Source organism: Pseudopipra pipra, chromosome 1 (assembly GCF_036250125.1).
Source record: "Pseudopipra pipra isolate bDixPip1 chromosome 1, bDixPip1.hap1, whole genome shotgun sequence".
In the NCBI taxonomy this organism is placed as follows: Eukaryota; Metazoa; Chordata; class Aves; order Passeriformes; family Pipridae; genus Pseudopipra; species Pseudopipra pipra.
This window is the reverse complement of record NC_087549.1, coordinates 63,118,109-63,143,029: the sequence shown is the minus strand read 5'-3', so window position 1 is coordinate 63,143,029 and position 24,921 is coordinate 63,118,109. Positions and strand designations below refer to the sequence as shown.

The 24,921-nt window shown below is 36.0% G+C and overlaps 1 protein-coding gene across 2 annotated transcripts in view; it reads left to right on the top strand.

Moving 5' to 3' along the window:
* GABBR2 (gamma-aminobutyric acid type B receptor subunit 2) overlaps positions 1–24,921 on the top strand; it is a 477,952-nt gene that overhangs the window by 218,252 nt on the left and 234,779 nt on the right. For both annotated transcript variants that reach the window (XM_064659239.1, XM_064659230.1), the window contains exons 4-7: positions 7,337–7,438; positions 12,831–12,896; positions 19,437–19,628; positions 20,755–20,991. In XM_064659239.1, the coding sequence (XP_064515309.1) occupies positions 7,337–7,438; positions 12,831–12,896; positions 19,437–19,628; positions 20,755–20,991 (597 nt within the window). The remainder of the gene's footprint in view (positions 1–7,336; positions 7,439–12,830; positions 12,897–19,436; positions 19,629–20,754; positions 20,992–24,921) is intronic.

Below are 24,921 nucleotides of genomic sequence, written 5' to 3'. Positions count from 1 at the left end.
TGGATGAAGAGACTGTAAATGTATAAATGTTACTGTTGCTTTCATTCTACCTAATCAAGGAGGATTTGCATAAAGGCACTTCCTTTTGTAATTCTAAATAATAGCTCTTTTCGCACTGTTAACATTTTCTTAAGCAATATTTAATTGTCATTCATGTTTGTTTGAATTATCCCTGTCAATGAATTCTGCTTAGAATTGTTTTAGTAAATAGGCTCTTCCTGAGTATAATAAATGTGCTTGAAATGTGTAGGTATATAAAAATTACTAATGACTACTATATGTTGTCCACCTGTAATAATGTAATTAGATGTTGAGTCCCTAATTTTTGGTTCAGTAGTTAAATGGTCTATTTACTACATGAAGACTACTATAGAAATGGTTTTGAGGGTGGTGTAACAGTGTGTGTTTCAAAAGAAATTAATTTTCTTTTTCTAGGCTGTGATTTATTCTTTTCTTCTCTGCTGCCATGAGATTTTTCTTCTTTTTCTGTTCTTATTTCCTGATCTAGACCAAATTCACCAATGTAAAGCAGCTTTACTATGTATTCTAAGTAGTTGTTGGTGTTTTTTTTAAATTTCTATAAGTATTTTTTTGTCTAAACACATAGTCTAAACCCTGAGAAATTTTATTTTTCAGAAAAAGATGCAGGTATAGCCTATATTTTGCTTTATATGTTCTGACTATACTCCACACATAATAATATAGAGCACCTTTATTTGTCTGCCTCCACATTCCCTCCAAGATCAAATGCTGAGTATTTCAGCGCTCCTAGTCACTTGAATGCTTCTTGCACCAACTTTCAGTAGTCCTGTTGCATTCCCTTGCTTTAATAAACAAGCAGTTCTAAATGCTTGCTTAATTACTTGCACTTCTGGCATTGGTTTATGAATTATTAAATAATCTATTCCCAATATGACCCCTATTTACTTTCATAATACCAGGCGTGAAAATTACTGTTGTATAATATTACAACCTCCAGAGCCTTTGCTTTTGTTCTGCTATCTGTAAGAGTCAAGTCTGATAAACTTGTAGAAGGGTGGTTGTCCTATTTATCTGGAAGCCATCAGAAACCACACTGCCCTCAGTTTTGTAGATAGTGTCTCACACTGAAGGATCCAGAAGTATGTTTTGTGTATATTTTCTTTCTCCATTTTCTTCATTGGTACCTCTGAACTCCTCATGTGAACAGATGTTATTTTTTATAGCATATATCACTAATTTTCAATCCTTGCTTTTATAGCTTGACAATATGTTATGCATTTTTTCCTGTAAGGAATGTACTGTGTCTTTTCCCCTCTCTTCTGTACTACTGAGTTGTATGTTAACTTGTCTTAGAGTCCAATCTTATTGAAGAGAGCTTTTTTTTTCAGACCAAACAAAGTCCTGCTGAACATATTGAGCATGTTCCTAGCATGCTTGTAGATTAAGTGGCATTTAATCTGTTCATATTTTGTCATAGTGCAGATCCCTGGTTTTTTTCCCTAGTTAAATTTTTATTTCACTGTAATATGCTGGTGTCTTCCAGTACCTGATAGCAAGTGATCCACCTCTTAATAAGATGAATGGATTTTATCTTTTTCTTGCAGAGAAATCACCTCCTAACTTGAACTGTTTGTAAGTCACCTTAAAGCCCCCTAATTAAGACCCCCCTACCACAAGACCCTACATTCCTATCAATTCTTTTTACACACAGCTGGTAGGTTTAACATCAGAGTTCCTGATTATGTTTAGCCACTGTGACCAAAAAACATGAGAAAGAAATTTTCTTACTTTAATTTTTTTACCTTGGAGAATTTGGGGGAAATTAGGGACACCTTACTAATAGCTAAAATAATATTTTACTCTTTCCTCTTGGTTTATTTATGCTTCATCTTTTGGTTTTGCATTGTCTCTCTGCTTCAAATAAGGTTCTACCCCATCTCATCTTTATAGTCCTAAATGAGGTGTATATCAATGAAAGTGTGTCTCTCTAATTTATCCAGATAGAGTGTTTCTTGAAAGTAAGTTTCACTCAATGCTTCTAAGACTCTAAATGTGAGTCTTAAACACACATGTGAGTGTGAGTGATCTATGTGTTTGTTTCATTGGAATGAAAATAAGGATAATTATGTTTGCTTGTAATGCATCATATATGGTGAGATCTCTACTAATCCCAGAAATTGTAATCTGTCCCATGCAATTACTCACAATTTACATTTTGTCCATGTTGTGAGGAAGTATTTTTTTCTTATCATTCAAACTTTTGTTTTGTACACATATATTTATAACTCTGTACTGAAACTCCTACATCACAGCATTTCAAAGTACACAGTATACTTTGAGCAGCAGGAAATCTTAGTAAAATATCTGACTGTGTAATCCATCTGGTCTGACCAGTTCTCATTTGTTAGGAGTCTCTTATGGTCAGCATCTGGTAGGATTAAACTGCTCTGAATGACAAGGATTTAGTTTGCTGTACTTACATGCAGCTTTAGTGAACCAAAAGGTCACGGGAAATATCTGTTAAAAGCAAAGTAGTATTATTAATCTAAAAATTATTAAATTTATTTAGTAAATAACTGGCAGAGTTAGGATTGACTGAATAAACTGTGCCTTTGAGCATATATTTTGAAACCTAGTCTGAAACCTTGGTCAGTGGAGACCCCTGAACCCAAACTACCATCACTAGAGTGACAATTCATCAGGAATATCACCTTTCTTTACTATTTTACTAGAGAAAAAAAAGGATAAAATTGGCTTAAAAAAAATGAAATACTGTGGTCAAATGGATACTATTTACTACTGGTCAGCAGGTGCCTGCTCCAATTGAAGTGAGAATTCTCATTTCACCTAAAATAAGATCAACGTGTGTGCAACTTTTGTATCCTTGTGAGGTACAGGATCATTTATATATTGTATGCAGAGAATCATCATACATACTTCACATAGGAAGTAAAAAACAACCAGAATTCAGTGCCGGGGCTCTGAGAGCATCTAAAGGCCTTTCTGACCAGCCCCCCAAGACTACCTCATCGTCCATAACTCTATTTCAGCTCAGCCTGGTGCCATCAGCCTGTGCCCCAGCGATGCTGTGGGAGTGTTGGTTTCTCATTCTCTCCATCACAGCCATGCCTGGCACGGACCTTGTTGGCTTGGATCCATGTCTTGGCTTGTTCCCAGATCTGTCTTGTTGGTATGGATCTGCCCAGCAATCACGGGTTGTGTCTGATTCTGGTTGTTCTCACCAGACCCCGTCCTGTCCCAGACTTGTGGATGGACTTCCCAGCTTTGCCCTGGACCTGCCTTATTGCTATGACCTTGCATGGAGGTGTCACCTCATGGCTGAAACTGGCTATTCTCTCCAAGGCTCCCTTTGCTGGGGTGTTGGCTGGTGAGATCTCTGGCCCAGGGGCTCTGTGACTACACTTGCATCCCTCTTCCCTATGGGGCAGCCAGCGCATGCTTCTCCCCAACATTTACTTCCTTTCCTTAAACCTTCACCCACCCCTCCTGATACAGAGCACAAGAGTGTCGCAATTTGATCTCCTCTAGATTCATTATTTTTTACAATCCACTTAGTTATTTTATCTACTCTCTTAATTTACTAGATATTAAAGAAATTAATTTCTTCCTTGGCAGTGCAAGTTCTTGACTCATCAAAACCCCTGTATTTCTTCCTTCCCAGGTGCAGGGTCAGGGACTTTGTTGTTTGCCTCTCAAACATCACTGAATCTGATACAGCAGCTATGAGGTAGGCAAGTATTGTTGCCATCCACTTCACAGGAAAAAGATACAGCCAGACTTGGTAGCAAACTTTAAAACCTTTCAGTCATGAGCTGAGTGAAAGAGGAGCTCTGGCAGAATGAGGGAAAAAGCAGTTTTCTTGCATCCCACCTTCTCTTGTGCCTCAAGCACAAGGGCCATCCTTTCCTTGCTGCAAATGTGTCCCTTACACATGACACAAACCCTTAATATTTTTTTTTGGAGCTTGCTCTTTGGTATTTGCACTCCAGTAAGTTTTGAAGTTGACCACACATAGATTAAATATGTAGTCTGGCAAAATATTTATTTCATCTTTGTAGGCAGAGTAAAATTGTCTTTATTTTAATGATGTTTTTTTCTCTGAGTTACCACCTAGGGTCTCTGAGAGACAGAGTAGGGTCTCTGAGCAGTGATTTGTGAAAATTTCCAGTTTTATTGATGATCAGGTTTGGTAGTTCCTGTTTAGGAAAAATAAAATATTGCTGTCTTCAAGGTATGCAAAGTTGATATAAACAGATATAGATCTACAACCTTCATTAAATTGTTAATGAGGGAATAAAATCACATGGAATTACACTACTTCTGTATTATAAGTCAGTGCAATATTTACTTAGGAACTGTGGATTCCCCACAAAAACTTAATGCGGTTTTGTTACAATTTTCTACAGCAAATTCCTCAAGTTGAAATTATCCTATTCACACAAAAAAAGAAGCAGAAGTATAGTAGTTCTATAATTCTCTTTACTTGGAGTTGCTGGAACGAAACAATTGCTGCTGAGCTCTAAAACTGCTTGTACTGCTGGTGATCCCACTTTCCAGGACTGCAAGCATCTGCTAAAACAAAATATCCATAATTTTGTGTTCTGAGTTTCACAAATTTCATCCAAAATCGGAATGTTTGCAACAGGAATTGGCAGCTCTAGAACTGGAGGTGAGGCTTTGCAAATTCTGACTTTGGACTCAAATCCAAATCAGAAGATTCCGTAGTTAAATTTATTTGAAAGAAATTAATAACCTCTGTAGAAAGAAAACCAGAAATTTCCATTCCATTATATATTTAGAGTATTTATAAAGAAAGAAAAGACCCTGAGGATGGTGAAAATAAAAGTATGGAAAGAGGAAACAAAGACTGGGAAATATAGTATAAATACCCCAGACCAGGCACAAGATGACGTGTCGGACTAGTGGTTAGAACATTGAAAGCCATTGCTTTCTAGAAAACCAGTGTAAACCTTGCTTATAAAGCTCTTAGTATCTTGTTGGGGTAATGGGAAAGAATCACCTTTCTTTGGCAAAATCTCCACAACACATGCATCTGGAAAATATCAAATGTGTGATCGTAGCAGTGAAGGAAAAAGTTTTTCAACTTCTTTGGCATAAAAATCTAGTAAGGTACGTCTTTTGGGAGGTTGATCAGTAGTTCAATGAGCTCTGAAAGCTACAGAGGACTTGGCTTCTAGCAGATGAGCCAGGACATTTTAGAGAAATTTCTCAATGGCTGAATTTAAATGCATGTTACTCAGAAAAAAACCCAAACATATGCAATTGTATTCTTCAGTTGCAGAGCTCATGAATGAGTTCTGAAAGGATGGAGTCACAGCAAATCAGTAGACAGTCTGAAGCGTAATTTTTGTAATTGTCAGCTTTATGCCCACCATTGAAGCCTATCTATAAGTGTTAATCTATTTTAATAATATTTAATGTGGAATTTTTTATCATGGTTCTCACGTTAATAATGGTCTAATTTGACTAAAGAGTATTTGGGTAAATCATGTTTTCTGCTCAGAGTAGCTGAATAATATTAAAGTAGTCTTTTTTTAGATTAAAAGAATGACTAGAATAGGTTTCAGTAGAAAATCAAGAAAATATCAGAAAAGCAAATCTAAAACTAAAAATGTTCTTGTACAGAAGAAAGTAGGACAGTATGGGGTAGAAGCATATGACACATTTGCTTGGAAAGTACAGTGCTGATAGCTAAGGAAAATATTACTTTTTGTCAGTAGCAAATGATAGTTTTAGTGAACTTTCATACTAGGTAAAAGGATTTTGGACATTAGCTAAACTATGATCAAGAGAGGTCTGCTTTCTTTTGTTATCACTAATGGTTTGTTTCAGAAAAAAAGATTTTCTTTTTATTGAGAAAAACCTGTATCGTAAGGAGCAGTTAATGGCATTGTTGGAGCTAAAATAACAATAATTCATTTTTACTAGTAAACTAGCAGAAAAAGGAGTCATTACTGATCATTTTTGTCAGTGAATATATTTTCACAGAATTAGCTTAAAAACTGATAACATCACAAAAAGATAAAAAGTTTTAACTAAAATGTTGGTGAGCTGACCATTCTGACTTGCTTCTTTAAGATAAACTATTTTTTAAATTAAAAGTTACTTATATGTCCTGTTTGTTTTAATTGTAAAAGGTTATAATGTAAAAATGCATCTTAGTGATTTTAAAGTATGGTTAAAAGGGATAAAATTACATAGAGGTCATGGAAGAAGTAATTAAGGCAGCTGTTGTAGTAATGATTGTCAGGAAATGACCCATACAGAGGGTCATCGAAAAGTATCTTCATATGATATATAGGCTTCTAAATTTTCATGTTTAATACCACATATCTTCCATCTTCTATTTTCTGTGTTTGCTTTTGAGATACCTGTTTTACACTGTGATTTACTTCTCCTATTTCTGTCATTAAAAACAAATTAAATATATAATCAGTGCCATGAATGTGATCATAATTTTATTAACTTAAAATTGGTGTGCCACTCTGTTCATTTCAGTCTGTAATCATGTTACAGACTAAAATTATTTTTGCTTATCTATTAGGAATAGTAATGTGAAACTAGTTTTGCAGTCATGTGGCTGGAGGAAAACCTTCAGTGATTAAGACAGAAAACCTTGAAGTATTTATATGAAACAAACCCCTTAAATCGGTAAGCCAGATTGCTTTATATGTTACCTGGCTTCTTTATGCTATTACACAGCTCAAAGAGGACAGTCTTGCCACTATTAAAAAAAAATAGGTGCAAAAATCTGTTGGTACATGGTTGTATGTGTCACCTTTAAACAACCTATACCACCTGCTGCTCCATGGTCTAAGAGAGGGTGAGGGCACAAAGGAGTTCATTAAGCTTTATCAGTCCCTAAATGCTGGAAACTAAGCTCTGCTGATTCATGCTAGGACCAGCTGACAGTGGTTTCAAATCAGTACTTGAGAATGTGTAAGATTTTCCTTAATGAGTCTTTTGCCTTTATAGAGTCTCAAACATCATCTTGGCTGCAACAAAGTTTTTGGTCCTAACAGCCTAGGAAATATAGGAGAATTATCCATCCCCATGGTGCAAAGTGGGAGCCTACTGTGAACTCTTTGCCACACATAATAAGACTTCTTGCATAGTATAGCCATTGATAGTAGATTATGGTCATAAAGGAATAGTGCCTTGATCAGATTCTAGACAAAATGGAAAAAGATATGCAGGTTCATATATCATTCTCAAGATCGTTACTTGTCATCACAGTGATAAATATATTCCATCTGCTTCCTTCTCACTGGATCTCAGTTCACTAGTTTGCCTTTTTCTCAACTTCTGACAGGTGAGGAATGATCTGACTGGCGTCCTTTATGGTGAAGACATCGAGATTTCAGATACTGAGAGTTTTTCCAATGATCCCTGCACAAGTGTAAAGAAGCTTAAGGTATGTGCTGCTGTTTGAGGAATAACAAGAAAGCGGCAATTTTTTTTTCCGATGAAGAGGGCTAATGAAACAAAATTTGTGTTAGAATGACATATTATTACATTCCATTGCATAATAAGATTAAAAAAATGGCATTTTGAAGGCCTGGTCCTGCTTAAGTCAATGAAGGTCCATGCATATAGTAAATATTTTTAATAGTTCCCAATAGTGACCATAAGTAAAGAAAGTTGTTGCTGGCTTAATATTTGTACCTAAAGCCCCAATCTTAGTGATATAAGTGTGACAACTTTTGAGGCTTTGAACCAGAACCATTTTAAGGCAAATTATTGTAGCAAAGGTAAATAAATGTAGCAAAAACATTGAACCTCTTTCCATTACCTTCATTACACATTTTAGATTGAATTCTTTGCTTACATCATCTGCATTATTTCATATGAATTATAGGGTGAAAAAAGGAAAAAAAATTATAACAGAATAATTTACCACCTTTTCTTACTATAATGATTTATTAGACTCCTGGCATCTCATAAAATTAAAACTATATTTTAGCATTACCACACAGTGCAACCAGCAATAAATTATTGAACAGCAGGAGAAAGCATTTTTAAATGGTGATGGTCAAATCGTTGCTGGCACTAAGTACATTTGACATACAATCAAAACCATGATCCTGTAAACACTTAAATATCTGTAAAACAGGTTACAAAAATCTTAGTAAACTGTTATTAAAAAAAAACCCTCAAAATTAAAGCAAGGATATTGATCTGTGTAAGACTAGACTACTGAAGCTAGCTGGAAAAGTTCTGGAGCAAGGTAAATTAAGTGGGCTTTATTATTCCCACAATCTAGAAATGTAAACTGGAATATTTAAAGTATTAATGGGTAAAGTTTATCTTTACAGGAAACCATTTGTGTCTGCCCAGATTAAGCCAGTTTGCGTTTCTTATGTGGGATTGAAGAGACTCCGGTATGTCTTATCAGTGAAGTCCACATTTTTGACTAACAATAATGAAGGAAGAACTATTTTAACCCATAGATAATGTAATAACAAGAAAAATTCATATAAGCATATATACTTAGGCTGAAAGTTAGGTGTGATTCTAGCTTTTCTGTGCGTCAACAACACACTGGGTTGTTTTATAGGGAAGACCAGAAGACTCAACTAAAAATATATTCATCTCTTGATTTCTTCTTCAAAACAAATTAGTAAAATAACAAATAAGAAATTATCCAGACAATTTCTTCTTCTTGACTGAAATATAAGGTTAGTTGTCATTAGGTACACACAGACATAATAGACATTAGGTTAGACATAGAACATAGCTATCCAGTTCTAAATATGTTCATTCTTTTCTTCAAGATGTAAACCTCATGTAGGTAAACTGGTATCTGCTTACTGAAATACCTTTTATTTTCATAAACACAGTTTAAATTAATGAAATAGATGATTATGTGATGGAAAGTAGAAAAATCTGGTATGATTTGCAGAAATGTATTTTATATTTTTCCCAGTAACAGTTTCTACTGCATTGACCCCAGCCTCTTTGAATCACAGCTGAAAGGTGAAATTAGGCTTAGAGATATCTTGAAAACTCGTTTTTGTGTTTACAGAAAGGGATGTTAAAGGATATGGTTTTGTACATCAACTTAAATGCTTAAAAATTCTAAACATGCACAGACAAATTGTATCAGCAATAACACTTCTGCTTCCAACTTTTTTGTCTTGCATGCAGGACAAAAAAAAATTGCAATATATGACTTCCAATTCAATGAAACAGTTTCCAAATGATTTTCCAAGTACAGTAGGTTTATTGAATACTGATTGAACATGATCTCTCATTCTAACAGTCAAGTTTAATTAATTTTAAAATTTTGTGCCTTGAACAGGTTTGGAAGTGGCATCAATCTCAGTAAGTGACATGCACACTAAAAGGCATCAACAAGTTTTGCCAGCGTGTTATGATGCTGGGAGTTGACATCCTCTAGTTCACCTTCACCGTCAGTGATTCCACAGTTAGGGTCAGGCTCATCTATAGTGCTTCAAGTGGACATTCAGGTATTTAGAAGGCAGAACGTGTCAAAGTTACCCAGCTTTGTGTAGATTTATTGATAACCTCTTGACTATCAGATACATGGTAGAGAATAAGACAGAGTATCTGAGCTGTTCAGTTTAGGTATTTCATAAAGAGCATGCCAAGACATTGACTTTTCCTGGCATATAAGATATTGTAGCAATCCTTCTCCGGAAAGCTCTATAATACAGCACAGTCGTGTTATTCATTAGAAATGAGACAGATTAAAATCTGAGCAAAGAAGAGAAGCTCTGCAGGCTGAAAAAAATAGCTGCCTATTCCAGCATAATGTGCATCACTCAAAAACTCTGAAAAGGCTAAAGAGTGTCTCATGTCTGTGGCTGTTAGAAATGGCAGTGCAGGAGATAAGTTGTTCTTCATCCCTCGGTGGTACATCTTAGAGGTGTTGATCCTCACTGTTTTCAGGGTTTACAGTACTCGGCTGATGGTGCTACCAAAGACACTTTATATTTAGTAGCCGAATAATATCCTCACCTATATGAAAGAAAGAAGGGAGCAAAAGAGTCATTAATTTTCGAGGCTGTGCTATTGTCTTTATTTTTAAAACATGTTTTTATGCAGAGGCTGCCACAACTGTGGGTAAATGAAATGTACATTATCTTGTTTGAACTTTACTCCATATGGGAACATATGTATTTCTTACTGAGGGGCAAAGCTTAAAGGCTGATATTGCTACTCTAATCTCTGAGAAGAGTAAATATGACAGCTCACCATCTGGCAAATGGTCTAAACATTGGTCTTTTTATATAAGTGCAGTTTTGGGAGTTGCCTTCCCCCAGGATGTTTTTAATCATCTTGTAGATCACCTGCCTAGTTCCATGAATTAAAAACTCTTCTGTCAAATATCTTTTAGCTCCATGCAAGCAATTTACAACTCTCTGAGAAAGACACTTGACACTTCCTGGGATCCAGTGGGTGACTTCTTTGATCCCTACCAGAAAGTTCCACCGTGTTAACTTGCATCAGCTCAAGAGGGTTGATGTAAAGGAAGAGTATATCCTTGCCAGGAAATCATATTGATTTATAGTCAGTTGTCAGTATGAATGAAGGGCAAAAAAAGTTATGCCCAGAAAGTGGCTGTTGTATTCTTTGTATAAGACTATAATGTGGGCATATACTTTGACCCACAAGCGCTGACCTTAACCCAGCTCTGACACACCTGTACAGACTTCATTATTAATCCAGATAAAACATCTGCAAGGGACTTGAGCTACATCTAGTTGAATGAATTTGTAGCTTCAATGTATCTTATGCAGGATGGAGACAGGATACCCAAGCCTGGCATCAAATGGGTCTAGGTTTATTTGTAATCTTGAATACAATTCTTCAGGAACAAATCTGGGAAAAATGTAGAAGGGATTGCCAAAAGCAGAGTTAAGAGAAAGAGGCTTACTGAGGAGTTCATCATTGCACAGAGGAAGAATGTTATGCATGGAAGAGGAAGAGCTCTTGTACAGACTTTCCTAAATTAGTTCCTTCTACCTGTGTTCTAACACACAATTCTTTGGTTACATGATTTCTTACTAAATTATATGATAATCAGGTGCAAGCAAAGTCTTAAGGAGTGGAACCACACACCACAGACACTATGACTTCAATCTGAAGGGTTTTGCACAGCCAGCAGGCAGCATTGCTGTATGTTCACTGTGGGATTATTCTCTACACCCTGACTACAGTCTTTGGTACTCATAAACTATGAGGCCACATAGTTTACATCTTTTGTTGTTGTTTTTTTTGTAAATTGGTTCTCATCATGTTATAAAATGAAATGGAATTTCTTCAATTTTAAGTTTAATAATTAGGCACTGTGCCATTTATTTTGTAATCAAACTCTGCTACTTTTTTTTCAAATATCAGATCTGCATTTTTATGTTCAGAGCAATCAAGTGATTCAGACTTGGGGTTCCAAGAGTGACAGAACTATTTTTAAAATGTGAAAAATAGAAATAGTAGATGAGGTGGGTTTTTTCTGCATAATTCCTAGATCTATTTATTGTCCTTACAAAAACTGTAATACTATTGATGTAATTTGTGTAATTTGTTTGCTTAGTTTCATATGACCCTGTTAGATTTGTTTAAAAAAAATTTAATCCACTTGAATAAGATTTACATTACTTTATCAGTCTGTGGCTAAATATAAAAATGAAGAGAAGCAGGCTTACTGAAAATGCACAGATTCAGAATGAGCAAAGAAAATTACATTATTTCTGACTTTAACCATGCTAAGAGTGATAATAATTTCATGCATTCTATTGCAGAAGCATTCCAATATCTTTTTGCACTGCCCATCATAATATTTTCTGCTGAATGGGAAATAAACATTGGAATTATCTAAACTAAAAATCTTTGATACATTGATTTAATTAAAATTGAAATGTTTTTCACCACTGAAATTCAATCTGAATCATATGTTTGTTTTTTCCTTGGAGAGGGAAAGAGCTATTAGTAATTCTAACCAGGTGTTTCATGAAAGAAATGAAAAATTTTATGTGCTCAAGCTTTTGCCAAGAACTCTGCCTTTGTGTGAAAGAAAAGGTAATATGAAGTCATAAAAAGCTATCTGTTCTGTGTTTAATAGATGTTAGAAGCAATTTTTCATATGAGAAAAAGGTTAGCCCTGCTTGTTCCTGGAGAAATATTTTCCTGCATATGCTTCTGAATTTAGGAATACTTTCTAAATATGTTTCTAAATATGAAAGTAAAATGTCATCTTTGGACTTCAGTCATGGATTCTTAAAATGTGGTTTTTTTTAATCTACGAAGTTGATTAAAAAGAGGGAGAAGAGGGGGGATTGACAATATCTTATAGTGACTGTAGAGAAGATGCTGTATGATTAAAACCTTTAAAAATTATTAAAGCAGGCATAATATCAGGGCATTTTATCTCACAAATCTAGTTTCTTAATTTTACAGCATTTTTTCATGTGAACAGTGAAAAGCGTAAACCTTCAGCTGGTTTTAAAATGCAAAATTGTAAAAGAAATCTTGTAAGGAATCAAAAGAATATTTGATATTTTAATGTTATTGGATAGTAATATATGACAAGTAATATTTGACTGTAATATCACAATTTTATTCTAATTAGTGCTATTGCTTAATCATTTTCTTCGAACACCTCAGCTTCTTTCTTTTGCTGTGCTTCAAGTTCTTGAATTTATAGAAAGTTAACTAGTTCCTTATTAATTCTACTGTCCGCAGTTGTAATCTGTGCTAACTCCCTACGTGATCTGACTGGCCAATTGAAGTGGTATCTGGAAAGTGACTGTATTTAACTGCCACATATTTTATTCAATCTGCAGGGAAATGATGTTCGGATAATCCTTGGCCAGTTTGATGAGGAAATGGCTGTGAAAGTTTTCTGCTGTGTAAGTAAATATATTTAATTGCATTATCAGAATAAAGAATGTGCTACATTTAAATAAAAAGTAACTCGAGCATAAACATTTCTTCGTGGAGTTTGGTTCTGTGAAGATTTATATCCCAAAGAAAGGTTAGACATGCTTAGCTCCATTCCTCTTTCAATAAAATACTTCATACTTGAACTCAGTGGAATTTAGGCATGGACTGCAAGGTTAGCTGCTTCTTATTGCTTTCCTGTAGAGGAATTAAATGCCAAATCACATTTAAGCATTTCTCTTCACATCAGATCCAGGGAAATACTTGTATACGTAGCGGCAGATACAGAGAACTGCAAGATTTGAATCATGTTTAAGAGTTGTGTTATGGTGGCAATGTCTGGGTGTATGCGGTTTTGCATGGTTAGCTTTGAAAGAATAAGAAATTCAAACCAGTTCTTATACATCGGAACTCAGCAACACCAGTAATTTCTGCTACTGAAAATGTTGCTAACTGTATAGTTACCATTCCTGGCTGACTGCTGTACATATTAAATATATTACACAAAAGTAAATTAATTAGTTTGTAAAAAATATGGTTCTTTATTAACATCATATAGTAACACTAGCAAATATAAAATTCCCTATCCTCACCATTTGTTTGTGTGTGCGAATGTGCTGCAAACATGCACGCTGTTATTGCCACTGGAAGTAGCAGGATTAAAACGTGGATCTGTATTTGTACCTGCCTGAAAAAAAAAAATCCCAAAGAGGCAGATTTCAATGACCTAAATTTTGTATTGGTATTGAATTCTTAGTCTAAATAGTTAGATTAATCCTGTATGATTCAAGAACACAATAAATATAATGGAAAAGCAATAATGATGGCATCTAAATTTCAGAGGGTGTTTTTTAGTGTTCACTTTGGGAGACAGTTACCTACCCAAGAAAAGAAAGGAAAGGCAGAAATTCAAAATTTGAGTGCTATGTGTGCCCAGATGCGTTTTGGCTCATACTCAGCAGCTGTCCCAGTTGGTGGCAAAATTTGGAAAGTAAATTTTAGAGTATATTTGGAAGGAACAAAATCTGTTTTCATCCAAAAGGAAATGGAAAGTATTCTTTTATTTTTCATTCTTCTCATCTCTAGGTCTTTGTATATAGATCTTTTTGTTCTGGCATTTAAATTGGATTGACAGAGATAATATGCTATTTTTTCATTCCTGGAAGAAAGAATAGTCCTTCGCAGCCCATCTCCTCTTCAGATCTCTTGGAGCTGGGCTGCATTTCCCCAGCTGAGGGATCCTGGTCAGAATTGTCTTGCAATCCAACATTAGCAAGAGATTGATCTCATTTATGCCTCTGCCCCTTATTTCTAGTTGTCTTCCTCTATAATTCTTTTCTAAGTCCACATGCATGTGAGGCCACTGAAGAAATCCTGGAAGCCCTTGGAGAAGCAGGCTGTCCTCTCCTCTGCATCACTCTAGTCTGAAGGATTTCGGGGAGACGATGTCTCTTTCATACAAATGCCCACCAGAGCTTTCTGTGGCTATGGTTTGGTATGATCATGGGAGACATGCGTAACTCTGAGCAGTTTGAAGAATGATGGCTGCTTCTAAAGTACATTAGTGTCAAAAATAAAAAGGTGGATTTTTCTGAAGCCTAGATAAATTTGAGAGATCTTGTATTTAGACTTGTATAAATGTATTTATTTGAGAGTTTCAGAAGGAGACTATATGCAGAAGAGGGCACTTCAAAGTAGGTCATTTATATTTTAATGCACTACGATATGTCAGAGAGCTTGTTATTAGTCATAAAATATATTGTTGACTCATGCACTCCTACAGATATATGTCTAAAAGCACAATAATTTAGATATGTCAAGGTTTTTAACCCCTCTTTTCCAGGTTTATCTTTGGGTAGGTTTCACTTGTGATTCCCTATTATAGATTCCCTATTATATTTTGCAGGGTGACTGATGTCAGCCAGAGAAAGGCTTTGAGTTTATTAAAAGAAGATGTTATTTCACGAGTGCAAACTTTATTCTTTTTTTTCTGATTGTGGTTATAACCTGAATATTTTTTACTAATGACTTATGTAGGTGGTAAAATCTTTGAAGTCTGTCTCACTTTTCTGCCGGGATTCAACAGTCATGTGCTGCGAGGTTTCCTCAGGATATCCATTCATTTGAGTTTATGTAGAATCATAGAATCATTTAGGTTGGAAAAGATGTGTAAGATTATCAAGTACAATTAACCCAGCACTGCCAAGTGCACCACTAAACTGTGTCCCAAAGTACGACATCTTTTAAATACCTTCAGGCATGACGACCCAACCACTTCCTTGTTTCTTGATAATCCTTTCAGTGAAGAAATCTTTCTTAATACCCAATGTAAACCTTCCCTGGTGCAACTTCAGACCGTTTCCTCTTGTATTGCTTGTTATTTGGAAGGGACTGACATCCACATAATAAATGTGCTAAAAGACTGTATAGTTCAATGGCAGACTTTAAAAACCGGACAGGACTGGTTCAAGCCAAAGTGAATATTAGGAGGTGTTTCCTACAATGATTTAAATAAGCTTAGCTATTCATTTAACACCAGTGTGAAACACAGTAAGCAATTTAAGTTCTATGGGAAATATTAGCTTTGTAATGTCATTTCCACCTCAGTGGGATGAATTTGATGTTTTTCATGGAATAGAAATTAGAGTTTTTTGCTCAAAACCTAATACTTCAGCAATCAACAAGTTGCCAGTAATTGTTTACTACATATAAGAAAGATCTCTTACAGAAATTTCTTTGCTGTAAATAAGCATCTCTTTATTAATTGAAGCACAAATCTGTCTTTTTAAACTTTAAAAAGTTTAAAAAGAAAAATAAAAATTCAATTTCACAAGGGCAAAAATTGTCAATGACAGTTTCCTGGCTGTTTGACAGCAACTCAGAGCTTTGCAGCCTACATAGGGCATGAGAAAAAGTAGGGAAGATATATGCTGTTCTGGTGGTACAAAGTACTTGTAAACCTTCCTCACCTTTCTCTTGTGTGTTAAAAAATCTTCCTTTAGAAACTAAAACTTGTAAGAATTGGTCTGCATGCATTCAGACAGTTCAGCAAAGGTCCACGTATTTCAAGCGATTGTATCTTTTAAGCATCAAAATCATCTCCATTTAACAGAATGAACAGGGAGGAAAGGGTGGTAAAAAGCAGTATTTTGCAGTTAAGTCTTCTGGAACCCAAACACTGTTACTGAATGCTATCAACTGTGCTACCACTAGAAAAAGGACTGTATGGTCATGGTACTAAGCCACAGAGGAGCTGATTTTCTTCCTTCCTTTGTCTTCCCCAGACTACCCTTCAAGCCCTGCCATGTCACCATATCTCTAACAATGAGCTACCAGCTCATCAAGTGTTTGTTTTGGTTTTTGTTAAACCAAATTATTGCAGAAATGTGAAAATGCAACCAGACTTTCAGTGCACCCATGTTGGGAATGATCCCTCATTTCCAGGATGGAGTTCCTGGCTTTTTTGAAACATTCAATTTTCATCACATATCCCAGGGCATTCACAGATTATGCAGGAAACAGTTCAAGTGCTTATGCAAACAGAAAATTTCCAACAGCTCTAATTTCAGAATAGTTCACAGCCAATACTTTCTGGCAACACACAATTTGATACTTTAATCTCTATAGAGCAGGGGGAAGCTACATAAGTTTGTCCTTCTCTAAAAGCACTATTCTGTGTCAGTTTGTGTCCTTAGTGATTTGAAAACTGTCAAATAAAGGACACTGTGTCACTGAAAGGTCTTGAATAACCTAATTGTGTAATGGAAGCTCTTTTTACCTAAGGAAGTACTGCAAGATGGGATTGCTGTTTTCCACCCACGTGGATCTGGGATGCAGTGTTGCCATAGCTGTGGCAGGAGTGGAGAAGGGCAGGAGGACAAAAGCAGATGTGTTTCTGGAAGGGTAGAATTAATGAGTAAGAGAAAGACTAACTATTTCTGCGGATTCCAACTCAGTATATTCTATGGTTCTGTGATTGTGGAATAAGTAAGTGTAGTGGGTTGACCCTGGCTGGATGCCAGATGCCCACTGAAGCTGCTCTCTCACTCCCCTCTGCAACTGAACAGAGGAGAGAAAATATAACAAAGGGTTCATGAGTTGAGATAAGGACCAGGAGAGATCACTTACTGATTACCAAAAACAGACTCAAAGTGGGAATATTAATTAAATTTTTTACTAACTGAATCAGAGCAGAAGAATGAGAAATAACACAAATCTTAAAAACGCCTTTCCTCACCTCTCCCTCCTTCCAGGTTCTTCCTCCTCCCCCCCCCCAGCAGTGCAGGGAGATGGGGAATGGGGGTTACGGTCAGTTGTTTCTGCCACTGCTCAGGGAGAGGAGTCCTTCCTCTGCTTCCTGCGGGGTCCCTCCCATGGAACACAGTCCTTCACAAACTTCTCCAGCATGAGTCCATCCCACAGGCAACAATTCTGCACAAACTGTTGCCATGTGGGTCATTTTTCCATGGGGTGCAGTTCCTTCAGGCACAGGACCCAGCATGAGTCCCCCACAGGGCCACAAGTCCTACCAGGAAAACCTGCTCTAGTGTGGGCTCCTCTTTCCATGGGTCAGCAGGTCCCTGCCAGGCCCCTGCTCCATCTTGAGCCTCCCACGGGGTCACAATCTCCTTTGGGCATCCACCTGCTCCAGCATGGGCTCCTCCATGGGCTGCAGGTGGATCTCTGCATTCCCGTGGTCCTCCATGGGCTGGAGCTGCTCCACCATGGTCTGCAACACAGGCTACAGGAGCCTCAGCTCCGGCACCTAGAGCACCTTCTCCACTTCCTTCTCCACTCACCTTGGTGTCTGCAGGGTTGTTCCAATGTTCTCACTCCACTTTTCTCTGGCTAAATTTTCATCTGCACAAGGAGGTTTTTTTCCCTTCTTATTTTTATCACAAAAATGTTACTATCATTCCTGATTGCCTCAGCCTTGGCCAGCAGTGAGTCTGTCCCTGGAGCTGGCTGGCATTGGCTCTGTAGGACATGGGGGAAGCTTCTGGCAGCTTCTCATAGAAGCCACCCCTGTAGCCCCCCCATTACCAAGACCAGGCCACAGAAACCCAATACAGTACGATATGACATGCAAGACATGAGGTTTCAGACACGAGGACTTTGAACAGCGTTGTATACAAACGCATTAAATTTGATTATAGCTGAACAAAAGCTCCTGTAACCAGTGGCCAAACAAATCTGCTTTGTGCACAATACAGTTATGAACTGAGTTGGCACCACTATAATAGAATTCACAGATTTAAAGCCCATTTTTAATTTAGGTATTAACATATTTAAGAGGTTGCCCTATTTAATATTTTCTGTTATTCATGTATAAATCTGATACGCTTTTTGTATGATCTTTGGGATACTTTTCAAAACAGTTATTTCTGAATGACTAATATGTCCTGTTTGCATTCTTATAATTTCCTCCTTCTGTAATATTTTCTGTGAAAATGTTACCACTTTCCTGCTAAGAGCTCTAAGCTTGTGCCATGTATTTCTGAAAATTGGAATTTTTGTCTTATGCCTTCTATCTCCAGTATTGCTTCTATTAGGATCCCAAGAAGCATGAAATGTGCTGTTTTGAAATGGAGTCTGACTGAAATGTCAAAAGAAAAATATCTAGTTGCAAGACAGTGAGAGAAACATCTGAGATAAAACTTGCTAATTTTATCCTAGAACACTTTTCACAATGAAAAAGAATATCTGTTGTGAATAGATCAGCTTTTAGGTACAACAGCATATGTGTCTGACTAAGAAAGTATTTCTGTTTCCAGTTATGTATATCTGCTAAGTATTGAAAAGAGATAACCACCACCTCAGTATCTTGGAGTACAGTGGGCTGTATTCAGTATTCAAGCAGTACAGAATTTCACATGAAGAAATTTCTTCCTAAAAAAAAAAAAGAAATCACTAAGATTTTGCTTTATCAATTTACTATTGATTCATGCTCCTTAGAAGAAACTCTGCAGTCTCTGTTTTAGCACAGTCATCTAATCCATCTTTGCCACATTGTGATTTGATGGTGCCTATGATCCAAGTTTTCTTGTTTAACCTAATCCTAGTTTATGTAGTCTTTAGGTTGATATAAGGGTGATAATAACTTAGTTTAAATGTGGTAGCATGGTGGCAGTCCTATCACTCATGTACTAGTTGTGTTATGAAGAATTTTCTGTGCACAACTGTGCCTTCTGCCAGTGTTCCTCTTTAAGTCCGCTGGTTTTAGAATATAGTTTCAGTTTTCTGTTTTTGAAGAAATGATCTACTGAAAGCAGAACAGGATTTAGTAAATTCTCTTCTAATTTCCTGTATTCTAAAGGCAGGAGGCTTCAAGAAAAGAGTCTTCATTATTAGCAAGTGACTACTCTAAACTGTTCAAAATACTTGTGGATCCTTTGATTATGCCATAATTTCATTAATAAGGAAAAAAACGCTAACAGAAAGCAATTGCTTTTATGTTCAATACCTCTATTACAATGACTATTATCTTTTCTGTTTTTCTTTATTTACAGGCTTATGATGAAGAAATGTATGGCAGCAAATATCTGTGGATTATTCCGGGGTGGTATGAAAATCTTTGGTGGGAATCCTGGATTAATTCCTCACAGTGTCTCAGTAAAAATCTTCTCGCAGCCATGGAAGGTTATATTGGAGTCGATTTTGAGCCTCTCAGCTCGAAAACATCAAAGACTATATCAGGAAGGGTTAGTATTTTTCCTCCATCTATTTTATTATACCACCAGTTGTCTCACCAGTGCGTTGGCACAATAAAGCACTAAGAAGGGAGGTGAAGCTAAATGATTCTTCTACCAAGAGACCTGGCAGGCATCATGGTTAGTCTCATCTTTTCACTGGTTTGCAATTTTAAATATTTAAAAATCAATTCAAATTCTCTACAGGGTGAGAAAACACTAAAGTCCCTTGCTTCAAATCTGTCCTCTGTCTTCCCTCTGTATGAACATTATAGCCAAATGTACATTAAAGCTTGAATTATAATTGCTGTATAGTGCTGTGTCATGTCAAGTTAAATGGTTGAGCACAGAAAGAGAAAACTTTTATATTTAAACCTATTCCTGCAAACAGCTAATTTCAATGATGATTTGTGCCTTTCAGAACTAGGGGGCAGTAGGTGAGGCTTGTTTTTAATATATAAATATGTGGTATTTCCATAAAGCACATAACATCTGATCACAGAACAAATCCATACAAACTCTGACCAATGAATAAACATGCCTGATTTTGCTGCTTTTCATATTTTTTTTTCCATGTGCCTTTCATGCCTTGCTGAGTGAGCGTGAAAGGCAACTTTACTGAAAGGCAACTCATCATAAGAGAGCACACCATCAAGAATGTAGTGAACTTGTAAAACATAGGCAAATTGCCACTCAGATAATTTCATATTAAGCAAATGGTTGCTTAAGTAAAGATTGATTTGCATTATCCTGTAAAGTGTAATCAGACCAATAATTTGCAGGGATACAGACTTATTCTCTGTTCAAGTATTATAGTTCACTAGTACACTGGTAGTTTTGATTGAACTAAAGCCTTTTGTACAAAAGCAATATAAAGCAAGTTGTTCTTCATACAGAGAAGCAGCACAGCTGCTTTCAGTCTCTCTTTCTTCTAGATCTTTCTCCCACTCTCACCAGCAGTTTTATAAGTCAGGCAGCACGTTTTTTGAATTTTAGTTTCATAATTTTTGTTTTGGCGGCCTTTTCTGTATTAGTCATGCATGTCTCTGAATAGGAGGGTGCAGTCTGAGGTGTTGGTTTGGATGCAACTCTGTAACATGTTAAGTATTGAGGTAAAACAGTTTTTTCTCCTCTGCAGACTCCACAGCAGTATGAAAAGGAATACAATGCTAAGCGTGGTGATGGACAATCCAGCAAATTTCATGGTTATGCCTATGATGGAATATGGGTGATTGCCAAGACCCTGCAGCGGGCAATGAAGTATCTGAATGCCACCACCAAGCACCAAAAAATTGAAGATTTTAACTACACAAATCACAAACTTGGCAAAATTTTCCTGGACGCTATGAATGAAACCAACTTCTTTGGAGTAACGGTAGGTCCAAATCAGATAATTGTGGGGTGGAGGAGGCTTGTGATTCTGTGTCAGTAGTTGGAACAAGCATTAAATATTAAGTACTCTTGAAAAAGAAACACAGTTGTGTATTTCTTCTATCTTCAGAGCTTCCACAGTTCTACTTTATATTAAAAATTAATATTGTTGCCTTGAGACTCTTGTGCATTACCTATCTTCTGATGCCAAATGATGACACTGTACAATTCCTTAGTTGTCAAATTTTTAAGCATGAATGTTGTTTGAATTAAGAACTCAGAGTGGTCTCAAGGGAACCACAAGTGTTACGAGATGCAGTGACCTAAGTGAATGTTCAGTTAAGGAGTAGATGGAATGAGATCTGAGAATACATGTTTCCCTCCATCGTTAATTTTTGTTAATAGGTTATAGTACACCATCTCTAACTCCAGTGCTGAACTTAGCAGGAGGCAAAGAGGCTAAGACAAAGAAAGAAAAACAAAAACTGAACAAAAAAAAGGAACGACATAGCAGTATGCAATTTCAAGCCTATTGATAAATGCTATACTTGGAATAACTCAGGACAGGTATATCCGAGTCCCTGTAGAGTCTGGTTCATAGCTACTACTTATCAAAGATCCAATCCTACTATGGATGCAATGGGATAGCAAATTATGGTCACATTGATAGATTTCATTAGTACTGCTTAATTGCTCTTTACTGCTCCCCCTCCAAAATCCAACAAAACCAAACCCAAAATCTCTGAGACTGAAAAAACCGTTTTTTCATTAGTTTCATTAGTTTCATTAGTTTCACCAGCAAAACCTCACACACATCCCTTTAGGGAGTGAATGAATCAAAGCTTCACCAACGATATTCAGCTGTTTACTTATTTTATTCTCGCAGGTATAATGGTTTTCAAAGAAATTACTGCATGATTATTCACTGTATTTAGTGCATGTCTGAGGTGCTTTGTAAAATCTTTCTCTTTAACATTGCTCTACCAAGTCATAATGACAATGCACAGCCCAAATCTGGTACATACAAGGATCATGCTTCCTGTTCCCATAATTCACAAAAACATTTTAATGTGCAAGATATGGAGACAAAAAAAATCTGTAGCAGCTACACTTTCTTAGGACATAATTAGAACAAATGATACTCAGGTTTTTCCAGACAGCACAGAAAAAAAGTGTTTTAGAGGAGATATTAAATGTCTTTCATTGAAGTATTCAGAAAGTTGAAGGAACAGATTGATTCGTACCAGAAATATTTTTAAACTTTTTATTCTTCAGTGTAATAATCTGCTGTAATTTTTGACCTAATTTAAAACTTTCACTGCAATGTAAGTTTTAAGTCTTGGAGTGCCAAATCTAATTTTTTTTTCTTCCAGAAAATGTATTTTAGTATAGAAACTTATTCTAAACAGGGAAAGGACATTCCTCTTTTCAAGAGTATCTATGCCAAATATAAAATGAGTTTCTGAAAAAAAGAAGACATAAAAAGGACTAAATTTTATCAATATTCAAAACCTCATCCAATAATATTGTAAACTTTGATGTTATTTATTAGGTAAGAGAAGACAGACAAGAAGCTGTAGCCAAGAATCTAAAAATGTAAAATCTATTAGGTAGAGGCATCTTTCTTTATGCTTTCTGTGAATATGATATCAGAAACACTGTTGTGTCATAAATAATAAATCCCTTTACCCAGTTTTCATTTTCTTTGAAATTATTTATAGCAAACCAAACTGTTGAGTGGTGTGTTTTGTGGAATTTTTAAATAATTTTGAAAAGACTTGTTGGGATGAAGTGGTCTAGTTCCTGATTATACAGAATATCATTCTTTCAGTTTTCTGTTATTTTTTTTTTCTTTATTTTCTAGGAGGAAACATTTAGAAAACAGTTAGGGCTATTGCCCAGAGACTTGACATGACTAATCCTATTTTTATGCATCAGAAACTCAGTGCATAAGTGTTATTTATTCTAATTCTGCTGTCAGAAATCTATTGGAAAAAAAATTATGGACATTTTTTAAATATTCCTGAGTGTTCTGCTCTCTTTCTGGAATTTTTTTTTTTCATAGCAAATTGATTCCTTCTGTTATTTTTCCTTTGTCTTTATCTGATTATCTGTGCATATCAAAGTCATGTTTACCATATGGATTTCTTATGCATTTTGAATACAGAGCAAGGAAACATAAATTTGGTGTATTATCAGAAAATAGTAATACAGTTATCTGCTACACTTTTTCAAAGATAAACTAGATACCGTTTTACAGGTACAAAAGTACTTTGTGATAAGAAATGAAATATGAACAAACAAAAGACCTGCAGGGATGTTCCTACAGTTTTATTAATCTAAATACTCTAATTCTGGAGTCAGATTCACTGGTGGTGTCTGTTTTCTAATTGAGTAAGGCATTGTGTGGTTAGAATGGTCCATCTGCAGTGACCAGCTTTCAGGACTAGAGTTCTTTTGATTTGGGACTAGCTTGGTCTTCATGGTGTACATTTTTCTAATTCTTTGGTTATCAGAACACTTAATTATTTATAAATGGGAAAGTTATTGAAATGGGAAAATACCTTAAAGGGTTTTGGACAATATTTTTCCACTTTTCCTAATTCAGGTAAAGGCAGTTGTGTAAACTGAATGCAACACTACCACCTTAGTGGTTTATAAAGTACAAGGTTCCTGTTTCCTTGCTAAATATATCCCTCTTCTCAAATAGTACACATTCTTTCTGATAACCTGTTAGAAAATGGAAGATGAGAAATATTCAAACAATTTATTTTGACACAGTTTAAATGTTTGAGGAGCTCCCTTATATAGTTGGTAGAAGCAATGAAAGTAATTTAGAGTTGGAGGATCTACCGAGGTCTCTGTTACTACTTGGAATCAGTACAGAGGGATAAAGTGGTGGGAGACAAAATATATATCTGGGATATGTATATATCTTCATTTCAATTACTCAGCAGTTTATAGCATGCTACCTATAACATGCTCATCAAGTATGTATGAAAGCCGAAGAGAATTTTCCACAGAGCTAGAATAATTCTCCTACAGCAAGATTGTTTGTCTAAAGGATAATTAAAAAAAGAGAAGAAGAAAAGTCAAACTTTATTTTGTGTAGTACTACCATAATAGCACTACCTAGCTAGTAGGCTTAAAAATTAGTGAAGAATTAGTGCTGTCTTCTCAGGATATCAAGTAATATTTAGTGTATACTGAATTGAAATCCATCTAGAGAACAGAAGGATTTTGTTTTAGTAATCTTTTTCCTTTTTTTTCTCCTTGTAAAGACTATCAACGGCTGCACAGCATTGATACACTTACAATACAGCAGCATTGATATTTGTTAGCAAAAAAAAAGGTTAATTATACCTGGGAAGATGTCATAGAATGGTTTGGGTTGGAAGGAACCTTAAAGGTCATCTAATTCCAACCCCCCCTGCCATGGGCAGGGACACCTTTCTCTGGACAGGGAGGCTGAAAACCCCTTTAAACCTGGCCTTGAACACTTCCAGGGATGGGGCATCCACAGCTTCTCTGGGCAGCCTGTTCCTTTGTCTCACTACCCTCACAATAAAGAATCTGTTCCTAATATTTATCTAAACCTACTCCCTTGAAGTTTGAATCCTTTCCCCCTTGTCCTATCACTACATCTCTTATAAATAGTCCCTCTCCAGTTTTCTTGCATGTCCCCTGTAGCTACTGAAAGGCTGGTGTATTAAATACCTCATTTGTTCTCAGAGTGGTAGAAGTTTGTATTGGTTCCAGGGGGTAGCCAGGTAGTGGGAAAAATACAGTGCATTTTGGAGGTAATTTTTGATTCCTTTTTCATGCAAAAAATGTCACTGCTCTTTAAAAATGTTTTTCTCTAATTTTCTTTTAGTTTCACCTTTGTCACTGATGTGAAGTCATGAATGTTATCATTCTCATTGTTTTATGCCTG